This window comes from Sander vitreus, chromosome 9, assembly GCF_031162955.1.
Source record: "Sander vitreus isolate 19-12246 chromosome 9, sanVit1, whole genome shotgun sequence".
In the NCBI taxonomy this organism is placed as follows: Eukaryota; Metazoa; Chordata; class Actinopteri; order Perciformes; family Percidae; genus Sander; species Sander vitreus.
This window is the reverse complement of record NC_135863.1, coordinates 8,705,635-8,724,779: the sequence shown is the minus strand read 5'-3', so window position 1 is coordinate 8,724,779 and position 19,145 is coordinate 8,705,635. Positions and strand designations below refer to the sequence as shown.

The 19,145-nt window shown below is 40.5% G+C and overlaps 2 protein-coding genes across 5 annotated transcripts in view; both read left to right on the top strand.

The window, feature by feature from the left end:
- The window catches only part of anos1b (anosmin 1b), a 47,286-nt gene extending 38,239 nt beyond the window's left edge, over nt 1-9,047 (top strand). Inside the window, exons 9-15 of the mRNA XM_078258571.1 lie at nt 1,331-1,469; nt 2,969-3,205; nt 3,710-3,804; nt 6,339-6,501; nt 6,991-7,223; nt 7,560-7,703; nt 7,817-9,047. Of these exons, the coding sequence (XP_078114697.1) occupies nt 1,331-1,469; nt 2,969-3,205; nt 3,710-3,804; nt 6,339-6,501; nt 6,991-7,223; nt 7,560-7,700 (1,008 nt within the window). The 3' untranslated portion in view covers nt 7,701-7,703; nt 7,817-9,047. The remainder of the gene's footprint in view (nt 1-1,330; nt 1,470-2,968; nt 3,206-3,709; nt 3,805-6,338; nt 6,502-6,990; nt 7,224-7,559; nt 7,704-7,816) is intronic.
- Nucleotides 9,048-9,496: 449 nt separating this feature from the next.
- LOC144523179 (uncharacterized) lies at nt 9,497-18,647 on the top strand. 4 transcript variants are annotated; one of them, XM_078258567.1, is made up of 10 exons: nt 9,497-9,601; nt 10,662-12,341; nt 13,132-13,237; nt 13,377-13,524; nt 13,711-13,758; nt 13,965-14,042; nt 14,870-15,007; nt 16,238-16,321; nt 16,823-16,873; nt 17,150-18,647. In XM_078258567.1, the coding sequence occupies exons 2-10, from the start codon at nt 10,826-10,828 to the stop codon at nt 17,258-17,260; spliced, it is 2,280 nt and encodes a 759-aa protein (XP_078114693.1). In that variant the 5' UTR covers nt 9,497-9,601; nt 10,662-10,825; the 3' UTR covers nt 17,261-18,647. The 4 variants fall into 4 exon arrangements, with proteins under 4 accessions (XP_078114693.1, XP_078114692.1, XP_078114694.1 ...); XM_078258566.1 differs by having other exon boundaries at nt 9,498-9,601; nt 10,540-12,341; XM_078258568.1 differs by lacking the exons at nt 16,238-16,321; nt 16,823-16,873; nt 17,150-18,647 and adding an exon at nt 15,139-16,222 and having other exon boundaries at nt 9,498-9,601; nt 10,540-12,341.
- The last annotated feature ends 498 nt before the right edge of the window (nt 18,648-19,145 follow it).

Genomic DNA, 19,145 nt, shown 5'->3' with positions numbered 1-19,145 from the left:
CAGGATCCTTCAGATATAGACCCACTTAAATGTTCAACTCTAATGCGAGCACTCACTTCAAGAGAAGAAATAAAAACATAAACATCAAAGTTTGAGGCTTGTAATGCAAGCGCTTCATATGGACCTAGCTATCCTAAGTAGTAATGGCGATCCCAGACTGAGCATTGTGGAGCCATTTATCTCTAGTCTGGTCCTCTGTTCTGCTTGGCTGGGAGGCCTGGAATTTAAATGAGGCCCCTAACTAGTGTTTCCTACTTGCAGCTGCATCTAGACACACACACACACAGACAGCAGCATCCCAACAGGTAGGTCAGGAACAGAATAACATTTCTACGCTGTGTAAAATAGTTTTCATATTATGGAAAGCATTGATATTTTATTGCTCTCCGTCAGCACATGATCATACATTCCCTAGATGGATATAAAACATATATCCTGTCAGTCAGGAATTTATGCAGGACTGGAGCGATTTAGCATTAAACCTGAAGTAAAAGGGGAAATATTCAAACACGAAAAGACCTCTGCTGAATCAGTGCTTTTAAATATACATCAGCCTCTTACATATAATGTTCACTGACATTATGCACCAAAATAGAAATCCAGGCTTCTCTTGCATTCTCTGTTTCACACACACACACACACACACACACACACACACACACACACACACACACACACACACACACACACACACACACACACACACACACACACACACAGCTGTACAGGCCATATGTTTTGTCTATCTTGAGAGTAATGGAAATACTTCAACCCCATTTTGTCTGCAGGTCACCAAAACTGCTTTTAACTTGCTTTTGTCTCATTCTGTCTTAAGTGTGTGCACTTACATAACTCCACACACACACACACACACACACACACACACACACACACACACACACACACACACAAACTTGTTATCATCCAAGCATCTCTTTGTTGTGACTAGCTCAAACCCACGCAGACAGACAGACCTCATTGACTAAGAGCTTGTTAATGAGCTGTCAGTCAAACAGCGGGCTAATGCAGAACAGGTCTGCACTGTCAAAGCGGCACACACACACACACACACACACACACACACACACACACATACACACACACACAGCACTAAAAGTGAGGATTATGATGACAGTAAGGACAGTGAAGATGTTGGCAGTAAGTGTACTGGCTGTAGTGGGGATTCTGAGTTGATTTTCGAATTTAAGGACACATCTAGCAAGTGAAAGTGAATTAGGACAGAGTAAGAAGTAGCCAAGAACCACTGTTTTCTTAACCAACCGTTAAGAAAACTTCTCTTTCCACGTTCCCATTCTTTAATGTGTTATAGGCACAGTGTGAGCTGTGGCTGCAGGGTCTGCTGCCTGCTACTTCCTACTTCCTGTCTGTCCAGACGGTGGCCTACTGGGGTCAGAAGCGGCTGAAAAGTCCCAGAGCCCAAATTGTCTTCAATACAATAACACATACAGGTAAACAAACAAAGCATCTTCTTCCTCATGGTGTACGTGTTATATTCAGCAGTAACACTGTGTACCACTATATCCAATTTTCTCGTCACAATTTCAGTAGAATGTGATTACGTAAAATGCATTAAAGGGTAGTAATTATTTTTCTGTGTATTAATATTTTTATGCTTTACAGTGGTTGTACAGAGTTTCATATACATGGTGCATGTTGTGACTGCAGTTTGCTCCACTTTCTCACAAAATCTGCAGTTACCTTAAGAACTAATTATTTTTCATAAGAAATCTGCAGCTTCATATACCATGAATACAGTGTTTTCACCATTGCCTCTCTCAGCAGTATGGATAAGCATCACATCTTTAGATAGACTAATAAATATGGCCAGCTGCAGGTGTAAAGTCACTTAGAAATATATAACTTTTAGGAAAGGCTCCAATCTCCAGTAGGTTTTGTACAGTTTTGTCTTGGAGGAACAAAACCGTAAGGGGCTATAAATAAACCTAAGTGTTGCTCAGTAGCCCAAGCCTTCTTGCCCAAGTAGTGTAAACTGTAGCTTTACTCTTTGTGTTGCTGTGATTCAACAATAAAGCCTCCTAAGGACCCCCTAGCAACCTTACCCCAAATAGAGACTCACTCAAGTGCATTACATCAAAACATTTCATTAACTTGTCATGTCATTATTAGATACTGTATGTACAGTCCACTGTACCCATTTGCTAACAGAGCTGTAGATTATTGAGTCAATGAGTTTAGCTAGTAAGTTGTTAGTTTGTGCAGAGCTGCATAATTTACTGTCAGCATGTTTTGTGTGCCTACAGCTGCACTGTTTAAAAAAGAGGAAAGTGGTGATGTTAATGGTTGTCCAGGCAACAGAGGTATTTATAGGCGACCTGTCGGTCAGCCCAGCAGAGGATTATAGCCAGCTGCAGCTCAATTATCAAACCACATACCAACAATTTTATATGGAACATATTGCCATTTATAATTTAGCAGCATTAATATTTGACACAGTCCACATATTGGCCTGGTTTTCCCCCTGAGGGTCAGTTAGGCCAGATAAAGCCAATTAGTGTTTCTATGTGAATGAATTAACGGGAAAGCTAGCTACCAGCTGCACCCTCGTCACCAGTTTATGATATTCCAGGCACAATATAATACATTTATATATTCCATGTGCTATATAACAGGTTTCATACATCCAGTCATTCATATGATGTGTTTTTGTGATGTTGCCAGTTATAGCAGAACAGCTACTGTATAGATAATGCTTACTGTAGAGTGGTTAAGAAACTGCTTCTTCAACACACGCATAAAAACATAATGAATATCACTCCAGCATCCAAAGTTTTAAGTTTGTTTCGTGGTTTGCCTCGTTATTTACAAGCTTGAAACTCAAAATATTTTTTTTTACCTTTTACTGCCCTCATTGCAGAAGACATACTATCAAATCAGCCAATGTTTTAAATTGTAACCTTTATTATTTTTATCCTCTCCTCCACGAAAGGTGAAGACTTCTCCAATGAACTTCCCTCATCCTCATCATCTCTTCCCTCCTCTCCTTCCCTCTCCTCCTCCTCCCCTTCTTCCTCTGACCTCCCCCTCTCATCCTCTCTGCCTCACCCTGAAACCCCCATCAACCCTGGGGGGGTCACCCCTGGCAACCTGCGCCTAGAGGTTGCTGCCCCTCATTACCATGACGACCAGCTGCAGGTCAAGGTGTTCTGGAAGTGGCCTCACCATGGTGAGTTGATTTTGAAACACACAACAACTCAACAATAGAAAAGAAAAAATAGATGCAAAAAAAATATTCATTGAAGCTCACATCATTTTAAAAGTCCTCTCTTTCCTTTCTGTGACTGTTTGGTTGTCCAGATTCACAAAAATATCAAACATAATTCTAATTAAATTGCATGCTTCTTACTGAGAAGCTACTTATCCTATTACACACAAATAACCCTCGCTCCAAGTTCTTTAGCTGAGGCTTATTGTTGCAGTCTTTACCAACATGTTAATAATTGCACATTCATTTAGAACTGTAGTCAAAAACCTGCGTCACAGGTGTCCAGTTATACTGTCCGGTTACTAAAAATGAATCCACACCTTACAACCAATCAGAATCCAGAGTTTTCCAACAATGTTTTTCTTAGTTTTCAAACAGTCTAATTTATGACAAATGTATACAAGATAAACACAAACACATGCCCACTTGTAATGTCTGTCTTGCTGCCTCTCTTTTGCTTTACAGGCAGGCAGAGACACCCTGGTCCATACATTTTGCGGTGGCGTCCACATACCTGCAGTGCTAATGTTACAAGCACAGAGAGAACAACAACTGTGCAGGTACAGTATAACTTCCCTGGCTGAGTTTTATGTGTCTCTGTGTTTGTGAAATTGTGTATAGACGTCTTGGTTTTATGTGAGCATTGTTCTTGTGTCTTTATGTGTGTATGTGTGTATCAGAGATCCAATTTGACAGAGTTATGGTAAAAGTGATGTTAGGCAGAGATAGAGCGAGATGATGGCAGAGAGACAAAGTTACACACAGACAGAGGATGAGAGTCATAGATATAAACAGCTTGAAACAAGCTTTTGAGAACTAGCAGCCATAACTTTGACTTGGAACTCAGCTGGTCCGTTGGTTGCTAACGGTTAAGTTAGGTAGTTCACGGACCATTTTTAGTAGTTTTAGTTGACCTATATGTAAATAAGAAATCTTTTATCTGCTCTATACTGGCGTGTGGAAAGTAATGCCAGCCTCCCTGGTCTCTTTGGTCCTTTTGGTAAAGCAATATGTGCTGCACAGCTGACAATATAATTGCTGACGCTCATAGGTGGCGATTGTAAATAGTACCCAAGTAACATGGCGGAAATTATCCAATTAGTTATGACGTAATGTCGCATCTATTGTTTTGTTTGTCTGCCATCATCTCGCTCTGTGTCTGCCTAACATCACTTTAACCATAACTCTGTCAAATCCCTGGCGGATATTGCTTTATTAAAATATAAAATGACAGAAAGGGGTTTGACTGAGAATGATCTATAGAAAACTGATTTACCATCATTAGATCCATCACAGCCAGATCATAAACACAGCCAGTCATTAACTAACCACTACAGAGCATTCATTAGACATTACCTCACAAATTCAAGAACACAGTGTCCAGGGCATGTTACAGAAAAAAAAGTTTATTTCATACAGTAAACACATTTTGAAATGAAAACAAAAACTTGTGTAAATGTCTGTTTACAGTATAAGGCACTTGTAGAACAATACAGTAGTCCAACTGCAAAAGGCCAAAGAACAAAGAACATGAAATGAAAAGCACATGACAGTACACTAAAAAATATTGTGAAACCGCAAAATCAGACATCAGTATGCCACTGTTCCACCTGTGCACTCTGAACTGGTTTATATTCTCTACAATTGGTTTGATCACCTAGAAACGTGTACAATTTTGAGTCGTTGTGTGTAAACGATGACAACTGTGTTGTAGTTGTGTTTAACTTTTGCTGCCTGTGTTAACCATTTTACAACACTAGTGCATCACAGTAAATGAGTTTAGGCCGCTGAACATTTGGTTCAGAGAATGGGGTTTTGTGTTTTAGCAATTCAGAAAAACTGTAAATGTAAAATTAAATTGGCAAAACAAAATCTACTTTAAATCTGCATTTAAAACACCTTCTATTGCAGCTATTTTAAACCCAAATCATGAAGTAAATGACCCATCTGATTAGTAGAGTGCTAACCCGGAAATGGGGAGCGGAATGAGCGTGACTAGAGTCTCTCAAAATCTGACGAAAATCTTTTAAACTGACCTTTGTTGATCTGAAATGAAGACAGATTCAGCTACTGCATGGCCTATTTCTCGCTTAAAATGTTTTCAGAAACACGTTTCAGTGAACTATTTTAGTACAATATGAGATCGTATTCTGAACGAGCCGCCATGACAGTCTGTCTTTGAATTTCTGGAGAAACCAGACCCACGTGACACGTTCATCCAATCAGCTGCCGGTTTTCATTTTTGGCCGACAATACAGATTAGCGCCGCCTGCTGTTATGGAGACGTATTACGTCTCGTCTCTTTGGTGTGTTCCGAGGCACTTTTTTAACCAACTCCAGGAGACTGATCAGTCCAACTGCTATTTCTGCCGTGGGTCAGCCGTCTGGTCAGTGTGTCTGCGGTTTAAAGGTGCACTATAAGTTCATGCATGGTCACATGTTCCAAGTAAATACCAAACAAAACAGAGCAAGCTCGCCCCTCCCCCCATGTTTCCGTAACTGTCATGACTAACTGACTAACTGTCACTAACCCTCACCCCCTCCCCCAACCATCTTGTCGGTGATTGGCTGGCGTGGTTTGTTGTATTTTGGTGCGCAGCCTGTGCCTCTAGTGTTTGTTTGACGTTTATGCCCCCTGTGTTGTCTCCCGAGACCGGGCTTTTTCACAGTCTACGATTTGAGACAAAAAATTAAATTGCGCTGAAACCATGCAGGAACTCATAGTGCACCTTTAACCTCTTGTCTAAAATGATCACTGACCCAGTGGGTTGATAAATATCAAAGTGCTGTGTGCAATTTGCTGATGTCACAGAGCATGATTTCTGTTCATTAAAGTTCAGCCTTTTTTTTAAAGTTATGCCATTTCTCACCATTTGAAGCTGCCAAGCTGCAACGCTGCCAAGTTCCGCTTCAAACTGTGGTGTTTATTTTAACATGGAGCTAACAAGCTGCTTATATGAGACAGGTTCCCAAACAAAAATAGGGGTAATGTGTATATTTTAAGGAACCCTTTAATATGTCAGTCTTAACAACCAGCTGTGTTCAGTTTAAACACTCTTTTTATCCCTAATTCGACTTAATTTTCTCTCTGCAGGGCACCCATCACACCATCACAGGCCTGCTGTTCGCCTGTAAGTACTGGGTCGCCGTGGCAATGAACGCTAACCTGGGGTCAGAGGCTGTTGCCTGGGTTACAACCCCAACTTGCTCCTCCATCAGGGTCAGAGGAGGCAAAGCTTTGCCTTGCAACACTGAGGGTAAGAGTAACTAAAGACACACACACACACACACACACACACACACACACACACACACACACACACACACGCATGCACGCACGGCATAAAAGTTATTTATAAAAGTTTCATTTATTTAATTAATTCTGTACCCCCTAAATGCCTATATTTAAAAAGTAGTTCTTGAAAGTGGTTTCCTTGTCTTCTTTTGGGAACATTAACCCCAAAACATAGTACAAACACAAGTACAAACTTGCACTCATTGAAACACTATATATATATATATATATATATATATATATCACAAAATTCCAGTAGTTTCAGTAGCCAAACAACCTTTTTTTATATCCACACGGTAGTTGAAATGCAGTCCAAATAATTTCTTTTATGAACAAACTTTGATTATTGGTATTGACATTTTAGTATACAAATTAAACCTACTAAAAAATCATTTTGAAGTGTTCTTCTGTCATAAATGAGAAACTGTTTTGTGTCCTTTATTGGTGTCAGAGCGCCTCCTGTCAGGCAGAAAGGTGGTACTGCGTCCAGAACGACTAACTGCAGACTTTCAGCAAGTCAATGGCACCCTGCTTACGACGCTCCGCTGGAGGATGTCCCATCATGCCCTGGACCCGGCAGCTGTGGAGGGGTTCCAATTCACCTGGACGCTGCAATCAGGGGTTACCACTGCAACAGAAGGGCAGGAAGACACAATTATCTCCCAGACACAGACAATTGCACCGGTGAGACACGAAAAGAGGTCTACATTGTGTTGTGCTATAGCAGCAGGAGGAAAATGCCTTAGAAATATGAGAGGGATGTGTGTGTGCGTGTGCGTGTATGTGTGTGTGTGTGTGTGTGTGTGTGTGTGTGTGTGCCTTTTCAGTTTGGATGATGAGTCAGACATTCAACATTCAAAGAATAAAAAGGTTAAAAAAATAAAAGATTAATTTCATAATGACACATTATTGTACAATAAAGGATTAATGTAGTGACATTCTATATGTTTGTTATTGCTAAGCAAGAATAGTGTACATGTGTGTGTGTGAACTTACAGTACCCTGCTTCACCATCCACAGTCTCAGCGGTCGGTGTCAGTTCATGGTCTTCAGGCCGACAGTATTTACCAGCTGCAGCTCCAGGTGCTAACAGCAGGGGGCAGCAACGGCGCCGCAATCACCAAGACCATACAAACTCCAGCTATCAACACCACACTTTGATAGGTAATCGTGCTTTCTCAGCAAGACACTGCTTTTTGTGTAGCTATAGACACACTTTTTAGCCCTGTACATGATAAAACAGCATACATTTTAATCCTACCAATCATCTCTTCTAGGCACAAAACCCACAGCTGTCACCGTCTGCTGCATCACGGTCATCTACACCAACATCCACTTCTCCACTGTCTTCCACAATTGCTTTCATTACAGTGCAGAAAACATGACCAAAGCTGTAAAATAAAGAATGTTTCTCTGTAAAGTAGATCACTGTCATATATGAACGGTACTTCCTACTCTGATACTTTAATCACTTTTCAAACATCATGAAGGTTGTGAGCTCGCTTTAAATAGAAAAAAAATCAATCATTCATCTAGTCAACCATTAATCTGGCAGCTGTTCTAAAGGTTAAGGCCTAAGTCAATATTGTTTTGTACAAATTGTAAAAAAAAACAAATAAAAAAAAACTGTACCTGTACATGGTGCCAGTTTAAAAAAGCACTATGTATTTACAGTTAGTCTAGAAATGCGTATCCTTTAACCATATTTTTTTTTCTATTTTTGTATTAAAAGCATTTTCCAAATGACTCCACTTGGCATTAGTGCCACAGCGCCGCAGCAATGCAGGACATGTATGTGAAAAGTCAGACTCCTTGCATGGCTGCATCTGTACATGTTGGGTGTTTAGATGGGACTAATCAGGTCATTTCTAAGCATTTCACATCACTTGAGCCAAATGACACTTGTAAAGAGACTTATAATGCCTGTTGTTTTTGATCATGCAAGTAGAGAATGATACAGCACTGACCTTGTGTACAAACGAAATGTATAGCAACAGACTGACTGTGTTTATTTTAATGCATAATCTGCTACATTATTTTTGAAGCCAGTGGCTCTGAGTTGGTGAGCTAAAGCCTTGAATTAAGCTCAAATATATTTTAATATTTTATTCATATGTTAAAAAAAAGCTAATTCTTTACTCAAATTGGTCTGAATTTGCTTGTTTGACATGTCTGTGCCTTGTGCAGCATTACTTTGCATTATGGTACACCTAGTCTCACTTTTGCCAGACCATCCTCCACATGGTACACCCCTTTCATTTTTACACAGTAAATATATACCTGTAGTAGATTTCTTTGTTAACAAAAGTCATGGCATTACTTTGAAAAGATGGGAAATTACTGGTGTCAAGCCACCAGTAGGCCTATTTATAATGTTAATTATCTCTATGCAACCTCTATGACGTTTTACTGTTGATAATTCTGTACTTAATTCATTTACTTTTTGACCTTTAGTTTTATTTATTGTTTTTCTGTTTTAGTGTTTTGTAATTAAAGATTATCAAGATACATTGTGTGTTGTGTCAGTGATCTGGTGGTTAGAAATTATGATAACAGTTTGTGTCATATTTAGCATTAGGCCTATATTTAAAATCATATTTTGCCATTGTTTTCCTTCTCTTAATCCACTATTTTCCTTTTTTGCTATGGCAACACAGACTAATTTACATGCATTTACATTTACAATTTAAACAGGTATATTGTTGTAGATGTTCTTGTCGTCTCTTTTCAAATTCAAAACGGCTGCGATATTTTATGGCTAAATAGTCGAAGTAAGAAGATTAAAAGGAAAGACATGAAGCGGAATTTGAATATAACAAAGTATTTATAACTGTTAAAAAGACATATTATAACAATCAGTAGAGGGCAGCGATACGCCATTGCAGCGTACAAGAAGAAAGAATTTGAATGTTAGCTACTTCTGGAGATCATCGAAAGCATTCGGACCGATCCGTACGCAACCGAAGCTGAGACCGACGGCGTGACGCAATCAATAAGCGACGACAGCTTGAATTGTTTATTCAAATCGTGGTCAGACGAAACTGTGTTATTTCATAGACAAGGTAGTGTATAATGATGACTTTTCCCCCTCTTTTTCGCATGCTTTTGGCTTATACCCTATATCACGTCAGATACTGATTCGCAGCTCCTCTTCTGTCTTTAGACGCCTCCAACTTCCTACTGAAAATGGAGGAAATGTGTGTAGTCGCTGCTTTGTGGTTTCGCCTGTGTTTTGGCTGCAGCTAGCTGACTTAGCTTAGCTAGCCTTCAGGGAATGACTAACTTATGCAGAACTTTGTAAAATGCGATTACGTTACCTTGACCTAGTTAAATTATCGGATGGCACGTTATATTCTTAAATGATGTGTGTGCATGCTCCAGCAGCCTGGTGCCCAATGTCACTAACGTCACCTGAGCTAACGTAACGTTTGTTTTTATTAAACTCCATAACTTAATTGATTGTGGGCATTTTACCATACGCTGGAAAATATGTTGGAGACGACAAGCAAAGCTGCTAATGGCTAATTCATCTGCATACACTGATTATTTGCAGTTCAACAATTGTCGCTGCTATGTTGCTAACCTCAGCTAACTACGAGTTTCGCTTCCGAACGAAATAACACCGCTTTGAAAATGCGAAAGTAACGTTACTAAATGCACAAAATGTCAGTTGACTGCTTGTTGTGTAGTCGGGATATCTTGTGCGCAGTTATTTGCAAGCTCAAACAAATAAAGCACAACCTGTATATCTGAACAGTAATCCACCTGTTAATTCACGATAACATCACTGTAGTTGCTACTTCAGTTTTGCCAATTGTCTCAAACAGTTATGTTAAATGAATATGGTTTCCTGTTGAATATGGAAAATATTGTTTTTATTTTAATTTTAAATAATGAGCCATCATTTTCACATTTAAACCATAATTCATTTATTTGAGGAGCTTGCTAACATATCTTTCATTGGCCCTGTTTCTTCCTCTTTTCCACTTGCTCTAATTAGGAGACCATGGTGGTGTTACTATTCCATCCACATCACTGAGGAACACTTGATATCTGTCATGTTCTAGTCTGCTGTCTAGTCAATGACCTCTATGGTGGGAACAACTTTTGTTTTCTACACAGGAAAAGCACTTTACTGAAGAATACCTGAAGGGAAGCGTCAGGGTAACAACCAAGGAAGGAACAAACCACAATACCTGAAATTCACAGGACCAAAGGGAAGGAGAGGACAGGAGTGTGGGGAGGGATGTGTTGGGGATGGGGTTGAAGAGCCAAAGGAGGACGTCATGGTTCACAGCAGCGCTGCATCCCCAGTGAAAACAACACCATCAGCATCACCTCATTTAACTGTTGCTGCTAAAGCAGCTCCCCCTCTAGTACCTCCCTCTGGAGATACTACAGATCAGGACCTAACACAAACCAATCTCCTCACCCCAGACCTTGCCTCCAACTCAGACTTGACCCAGCCCTTTACTTCAACTCCTGCTGATCCAGATCCCGCTGTTGTAACCCCAGCAAAAGCACTTGCTACTAACTCAAGCCCAGCATCAGCCTGGTCCTCTCCACAGACACCTAGCACCACTCAGAACCCACTACTCAATGGTCGTACATCAGGCAGAAAGAGGACTCCTAAGGCATGTGACTGCTGTGGCCCCAACAGCAAAGGACACAATGCCCGAATCTCGGGCAGAGGGAAGGGAAGAGGAAGAGGGAGAGGGAGGGGGGCCGGCAAGGACCTTAGGGACACCCCAAAAAGGAAAGTGGATGGCCAGCTGACAGGTTTCAAATGTTTTGATTTGACCAAGGAGATGGTAGAGGAAGCAGAGGATGAAGGTGACAGATATGAGAAGGTGCAAAGGACTGAAGTAGTGGCTGATGCTAAGTCACAAACGCCTGTTGCTCCCCCTGTCACAGTCTCCCTGCAGGATGGACCAATAATGAGCTATGTTGCGCCAGAGAAAAGGGATGCGCCGAAAAAGGAAGACATGTTGATAGAAGGGTCAGGGGGGAGAGGAGGTGGAGATAGCAGGACTGTGGAGAAGATATTGTCGGGAATGGCTGGCAGGGCAACACCAGTAGTTAGAGGGAGGGGAAAGGTGGGAGCTATGTCTGCATCAAAAACGGAAGTAGAAGTTGAAATAAAAAGGGGATGTTTAGGTGGTGTTGTCATCAGTTCTAAAATGGATGCCCTAGCTCCATTAGTGTTTGTGCAGAGGCCAGGGCAAAACAAAGATGCAGAGATGGACCATGGAGAGCAGACTTACCCCAGCTCAGTTAAATCTCCACTAGTAAATGGAGACACGGTAAACCTAAGTGACACTGAGCCTGAAGAGGAGGCGAAGGAGGGTAACGTGATGAAGTGTGAAATGACAAATGGACTAATTTCTGTTTCGCAGCAGTTGGGTCCTGCTTCAAGGTCAGGATCTCCCCAGGACCTGGACTCTGGGATGCAGGTGGACAAGACTCCTGACAGAACAGACTCAGTGTCTGTACCAGTAACTCTGTCCAACGGAAATGTCCCCACACCAACAAATGACAACCACTGCTCCACACTTATGGAGGTGGAAACTTCTCATCCAGCTATGGTTGCTCCTCCATTCCAGGGCTATATCAAAGTGTGCAGCATGCAGCACAGCTGGGCATTAAGAGACCACGGGCTGTACTGTCAGCCTGGAACCTGGGAGAGGGAGGGGATGGAAGACATTCGGGGCAAAGAACAGTCAGAAGTAATAAACGGACAAGAGATGGATGGAGAGCAACAGAATAAAGAAACCCTGGAGCAGCTTACTGATATGATCCATGGTAAGATGCATTCTCAGTTTGTCGAAATGAAGCTATGTAAATCATTGACCTTGTTACACACAGACTGAAAGAAGTAAGTGCTGAGGATAGCACTTTTTCTGACATATGACGTTCATAAAATGTGGCTTTTTTCATGAAACATTTACACACAGAACTTTTATGGAATATTTTCTTATTTTCAAAATAAGATCTGACTATTCTGAGTAAGTGATTGGTAGTCAAGACAATTTTTGAAGCCGATACGCACAAACTCTTTTCATGTGTTGTTGTGACTTGGTTATCAAGCATAATACTAAAAACAGTCCAGAAAGCCAAGAGATATTTTTGCCTTCAGGACAGACCTAATTTAACTCTGATTCACCAAGGTTTTCACATGGGCATGAACAAATCGGTCATCTGCACATGTTTCATGGATCAGAAATGGGAATTGCATTTTTCTCTTTTACAATTTCAAGAGACAACACGCAGTTCTCTCCTCTCGGAATAAAGGTTTGTCTTTTTTGTTGCGGGGCAGCATGTTGTTGGCATCACTAATGTTTGCAAGTGAAAATTTGCAAGCAAAAACTGGTTCAGTGGCAAAGGGTGCGCAAATATCAGCAGTGAGTATGTTAATCGAGTTAAATCCACCGTAATGTAACTGCTTGAATGTATTAGCACACAGACCTGAACAGTTCTGTGATTGTCAGCAATGGATTCAGAATCAGTTTTTGTGAATTTGGGTTTTAACACCAGAGAAAACAAAACAATGCGTTTGTTATTTAGCTAACCGATCATATATCCTCTCTTTCAGAGTTTCTGGAGAGCTTCTACATAAAGTACGGCAGTTTCACTCCTCTCAGTGAGACTGATGTCGTGGAATACCTAAAGAAGAAAGGCAACTCTGACCTCAGCAATAGGTTAGTCCACGCACGCACACACACGCACTCTTTCCGTATCTGAGCTCGTCATATTCCTTTTAAATGTCCTTAAAGGTATAATAAACAATTCAGATTGTATAAAAATTCTACTGCATTTCTCCTCTTGTTTTTGTTTTAGGGGACTGGACATCAAAAGAGAGATGAATCGGTATAGGGCGGGACTGGCCTCTGCTCCTATTGCGGGCTTCATGGTGTCGTACAATAAACACACCCTGGGTCTGGAGGACCTTAGTACGCTGGAGGAACAGAACTGGCTTAATGACCAGGTAAAGACAGACTGAGGGTTGTACAGCTACAGAAAAGCATTCTTTTCTGACACTTCTTCTTACTCTGTCTGGCCTTCTGACACAGAAATCACTTCAAAGGTTGAATCAATAATGAAAAGAGTTTTGAGTTTAGTTCTAGTGATGTTAGACAGTCTTACATTGAAACTTTTCTCTTTGGCTGTTCAGATTATCAACATGTATGGAGAACTCATCATGGAGGCGACACAACACAAGGTAAGTGATGGTGTGTTTGTACGCTTAAAATGCTAATTTGTAATGATATAGAATGGGATATGAAATAGAAAAAGGTCTCACTGTAGGAGTCTAAAATTGTATTACATTGTTGTTTGAGACTCGTGAGATATTTAGACTGATGTTTTTTTTATTTAATAAATGTATGCATGACATTTTGACTGTGTAATGTTATTTCTCTCCTTCAGGTTCATTTTTTCAACAGCTTTTTCCACAAGCAGCTGGTTGCCAAGGGTTATGATGGTGTGAAGAGATGGACTAAAAAAGTAAGGAGGAAGATGGAACAGTTTGGAGTTTAGCCATTTTTCTGTTATTTTGACAGTATCGCTAATAGCTGAACTTTAATGTCACTATTTTATTTTTTCGGTTTTTAATTTATTTGCCTCTCAGAGTCAGGGCTTGGCAGCAGCCATTGCCCAGTTGCTGCAGGAAACTAGATTTCACTGTCAACCATTTTTGTGTGTGTTAAAAGTATGTTGTGAAATATGTTCAGTAGTCTATATCCTCGACGTTCCACTTCCAGGATTGCTCCGGTGCCGCAGGAAATGCCGCCGGGTGCGTGTATGTCCATTTCTGTCCACTTTCTTTGTGTTGGAATTTTAAACTGGTGGATTTCTGAGGACTATGGTTAACTGCTCCTCAGATCTCTGCAGGGTAAATCCAGACAGCTAGCTAGACTATCTGTCCAATCTGAGTTTTCTCTCGCACAACTATTTTACAGTGGCTCCGTGCGGACCTTAACACCGCCCATGACGATTGTGATTGATTTAAAGAAATGCCAATAAACCAGAGCACATTTTTCTCCCATCCCAGAATGCTATGTCAAGTAGCCAGATCCTCCTCCGCAGCGTGTGGATGGTGTGGCACAACTAGACTAGTAATTCAGTAACCACCTTACTGTTTAGCCGTGCGAGTAAAGTAGGTCAAAAAATGATATAGTGCCAAGCAGAAATGCTGAAAAGCCATTTTTTGTCCTGCAGACGGTGACTTTTGGAAGTATTGCCAAATAATCTGACAGTAAGTAGACATCTGCATTATTTCCCTTCTTTAGATCTCTAATTTGTGTGTATGTCAACTTGTGGGATTATTTTAGGTTGACCTGTTCTCCAAGTGGCTGCTGCTATTTCCCATCCATTTAGAAATCCACTGGTCTCTCATCACAGTCACCATGGCAACCAAAACCATCAGTTACTACGACAGCCAAGGCATCGTCTTCAGACACACCACAGATGTGAGTGCCTCTGTGCTTGTTGATGTCTTTGGGTTGTAGTTCATTGTTTCAGACTTTTAATGATTTTAAATCTCTTGGCGGAACAAACAAGATCATCAGTAATCCAGCTTTTCTGCTCTGATAAATTATAGGACCATCAATTCCTGGCGAGAGACACCACACGATGAATAGTTGTTTTTTCACTTTGATGTCGGTAACAGCAGATAGTCAGTATGCGCCAGTTTCTTTGGAAATCCAGGTTTTTCATCATAAGGCTGTAATGAAGCAGAGCATACTATGATAGTAAATTAGTGGATTCATGTGTGAAAGACCAAATTCTTCACCAAAACCAAGTCATACATTTACCTGTTTAAATTTAGCTCATATTCTCAAGGATGCAAATCAAAGATCAAAGCATGGCACCAATAGCCCCACCTTGTGGCCATCTGCATAACTGCTTAAACCTACATTGTGTAATTTCTTTAGTTGATTCTTAGCAAAAAAACCTTTGTTCTTTCACAAGTATGTGTTCATTCATGTGTAATTACTTCCACCCACTAATCAAAGTATTCTCGTACGCGTAGAATCTGCCATTTAGAATCATTCAGAATACATACAGGTGAGTCGCTCGAATGACGGGCGGCATGTAGCGCCTCCATCTTTAAAATACCTTAGCCAAAGAGGGACATACCGCCGCCTTTTGCACTTTTAAACTCAGTGGCACCGTGACGAATGCCAGGGGGAGGGAATAAGAGAATTAAAACGACAACGCGACCGGCAAAGCAACAAGACCAAAGTTAATATTGGAGTGGCTAGAACAGCTGCGTGTAAACGATGGAGATACTAAGAGCTAATTTCGGGTTCGGCCACCGTATGAGTTAAAACGCGCTCGGAATGGGAGGGGCTAGAAAGTAATATTCAGTTGGTTGTCATATACAATTTCACCGCTAGATGGGAGAAATTCTTACACAATGTAGCTTTAACGTATTGATTTTAGCCCTCTTTACCCTCCACTGTCTAAAACTATTCCAATGCTTGCACAATCCACACAGTAATCTGGAGTCTGAATTGAAATTTAAGTTTGTTGAAAATATTATAAGTAACATTCATAAAATCAAGTAAATACTGAAACAGTGGGAGTACTGACATGTTTGATAGTCCTTTGCACCATTTTCAGCACAACTCTGTGTGTGTGTGTGTGTGTGTGTGTGTGTGTGTGTGTGTGTGTGTGTGTGTGTGTTTTCCTGTCAGAACATTATGAAGTACCTTCAGTCTGAAGCCAGAGAGAAGCAACAGACGGCTTTCCAGAAAGGCTGGAAGATTACCATCATCAAGGTAACCCTGACTGTAATGCTCATGCTGTGTTCACCTTGTGTCCTGAAAACATTTATATTGCCCAGCACAGTTGATGTCTGTAAAATGAAAATAGTGCCAAATTAATCTATGATTAACAGAAGACTCAGCAATACAATGTAAAATACAATAACAAAGACATTGTCTGTTAAAGGTGCCAAAATAATTCTAACATACCTGCAGGTCACTGACAGTTTTATTTATTAGTTTTATTTATTAATGCAAGTGAGTGACCAAACACATTAATTTTTTGTAGTCCTTATTACGGTTTCTGGAATCAGTAGTTACTTTTGTTCACCATATGAACCCTGAACAATACAAGTTACTGCCACACTTTTTTTTCCAGTAACTTTTTCTTAATTACTGTCTCACTACAAAGTCAAACATATACTATATAGTAAATACATAGAACCATTTCAGTCCAGAAGCTGTAACTGTGGCATCTTTTGTCCTCTGCTTCACTGTGACTTGTTGACTCCTCAGGGTATTCCTCAGCAGAAAAACGACAGCGACTGTGGAGTTTTTGTCCTCGAGGTGAGACATTTTTGTCCTTCATTTGTCATGCAATTTTCCTTTTTTTTTTTTTTTTCCCCTGTCCCTGTCTTTTTCCCCCCCAGAAATAGAAATAAAATATAGCTGTGTCGCTAGTGTGTCTTTCCCGCCCCAGGTTTCTACATTAATGTGATCATTGCTCAGTCTCCAAGGGGAGTGAAAGACACTGGAGAGAAGCTTCTGTCATTGTCCACATTTAATATGGCAACCTTAGCTGTGGTTGTGGATAACTTTCCCTCACTCTTTTCTTTCTGTCAGTACTGCCGTTGTCTCTCGGTGAAGCAGCCTCTGCTGTTCAGTCAGGAGGACATGCCGCGCATCCGCAAGAGAATTCACAAGGAACTGTGTGACTGTCGTCTCAACGTTTGAACGACTGGATAATGATCGCTTTCACTCACTGACTGCTCGCCTGGTTACATGAGACGGTCTGTCCAAGTCTGTCAGGTGGCCTGTGTCACTGACAAGCTAACACAACGCGGCCATCTGTATTCCAAGGACCATAACTGCCAATTCTGCCTGTTTGACTGACAGCAGAGTGGCTGCACATTTGGACTTTTGGAGTTTAATAACAGTCTGTAGCAGAGCAAATTTTTACTTGCAAAGAACTACTGATGTGGCCCCCTACTGACCCACAGAAATACTGGACCCATACCCATCAGGTTGTTTTTGCGTTTTACATTTACTTTTCCCGGTGAATTTCAAACAAATGGCCAAATGGACACAATGGAGCTCTGACTTGGTAACTGTCACATCGCTCATCAATGGGAACACAGGCGTTGGACCAGTCTGGACCAATGGGACGAACCTTGCATCCCAAATGGAGTGGCCTTACCTCCCAGATGGCCATTTTAGCCTGAATGACATTTTTAACTGTTTATTTTATGCTGGCCTTCACAGCAGTATCATTGCAGTTTCTAACATGTTTAATAAAGTTAGGATTTTTTGATTCAGTGGACCAACCATTCACTTAAAACTTGAAGGTTTGAGTTGGTTTCGTTCTCTTGGACTACTGATATTTGCACAGTTAGAGGCCTATCCATTGCAGAGTCTAGAATACCAACTGAATGTACTGATCACATATTCTTCCTGGCTGCCTCACAGGGTGGAGACTTAACACCATACAGGTTAATGGCACATTTTGGTTGAGGCTTGAAACAGGGACTATATTTTAAGGCAGATATTTGTTTGAAGTATCAGGTTTTTGGGACCTTACTTTCAATAATTTCTGATTAAAATTCCAGTTTTTCCACCACATTATTTCCTGCCTATTTTATGTTTGCTGTGATCACATCCCTATGATTGGATTTGTACAAAGTATTTTCTGCCTTTTCAGCTGAAAGCCATTGTATGACTTTACATTTGAATCCATCAATTTTGGTTGAAAACAGATTGTCATGCTGGTTAGTAAATATCGTGTCCGCTATACAGCTAGATGCTGATGTAAGGACCACCGGTTTTGATAGCCAAGCAGTCAAGGCCTTCTGCTTCACAAGGGCGCATTAACACAGGAGTAGAAAGTCGTTACAGAGTGGCCTCTTAACAGAGAAACAAGTGGACCTCAGTTATTTTTATTAAATCTTCTGTCCAACCTAGATTTTGTTGTAATATTATGTAGTTATAAATGTATTTACAGATTGTATTGTACTTTTACTGGCCTACTACAGTATATGCTTGCTATTGCTTGAACCTAGAATTGTTTCTGGGCTGTTTTTATTGTTGTTATTAAAAGGCCAATATTGCTGGGAATTGTTTTGCAGCTTTTGTCTTAAGTATTCTTTATTGAGTAGTGCACTGGAGTGATTAAAAAAAACAACAAAAATGCTGAAACATGGATGCAACAACATATAGTGACAGGATGGATAACATCTTTTAAGTGTTAATTGAGGTTTATCCCAACCAAACCACACACACAAAAAAAAATCAATCCAGCAGCGCCTGTTTCAAACATTTCTCCTTTTAGCAGATGTCCTTGAGATCCAGTACAGATAGAAAAGAAATGTCCTTAGATAAAGTAAGAAGAGGAATTGACTCAGTTCTGATATCTATACAATTCTGGGGAATATACAGTAAATTATTTTCAGTGAGTGTGTGACGGCAGTGACCTTCAAGTTAAACCTGTCCTTCCACCACTGATAGTGTGACTTCAAAGATATCCTATCTTATTATCAATCTTATCTCCGCATCAAAGTCTCATCAAAATCTTTGAGTTTAGTTTATCTTTTTTCTTTAGGAAAGTAATCTATTATCGTGATTA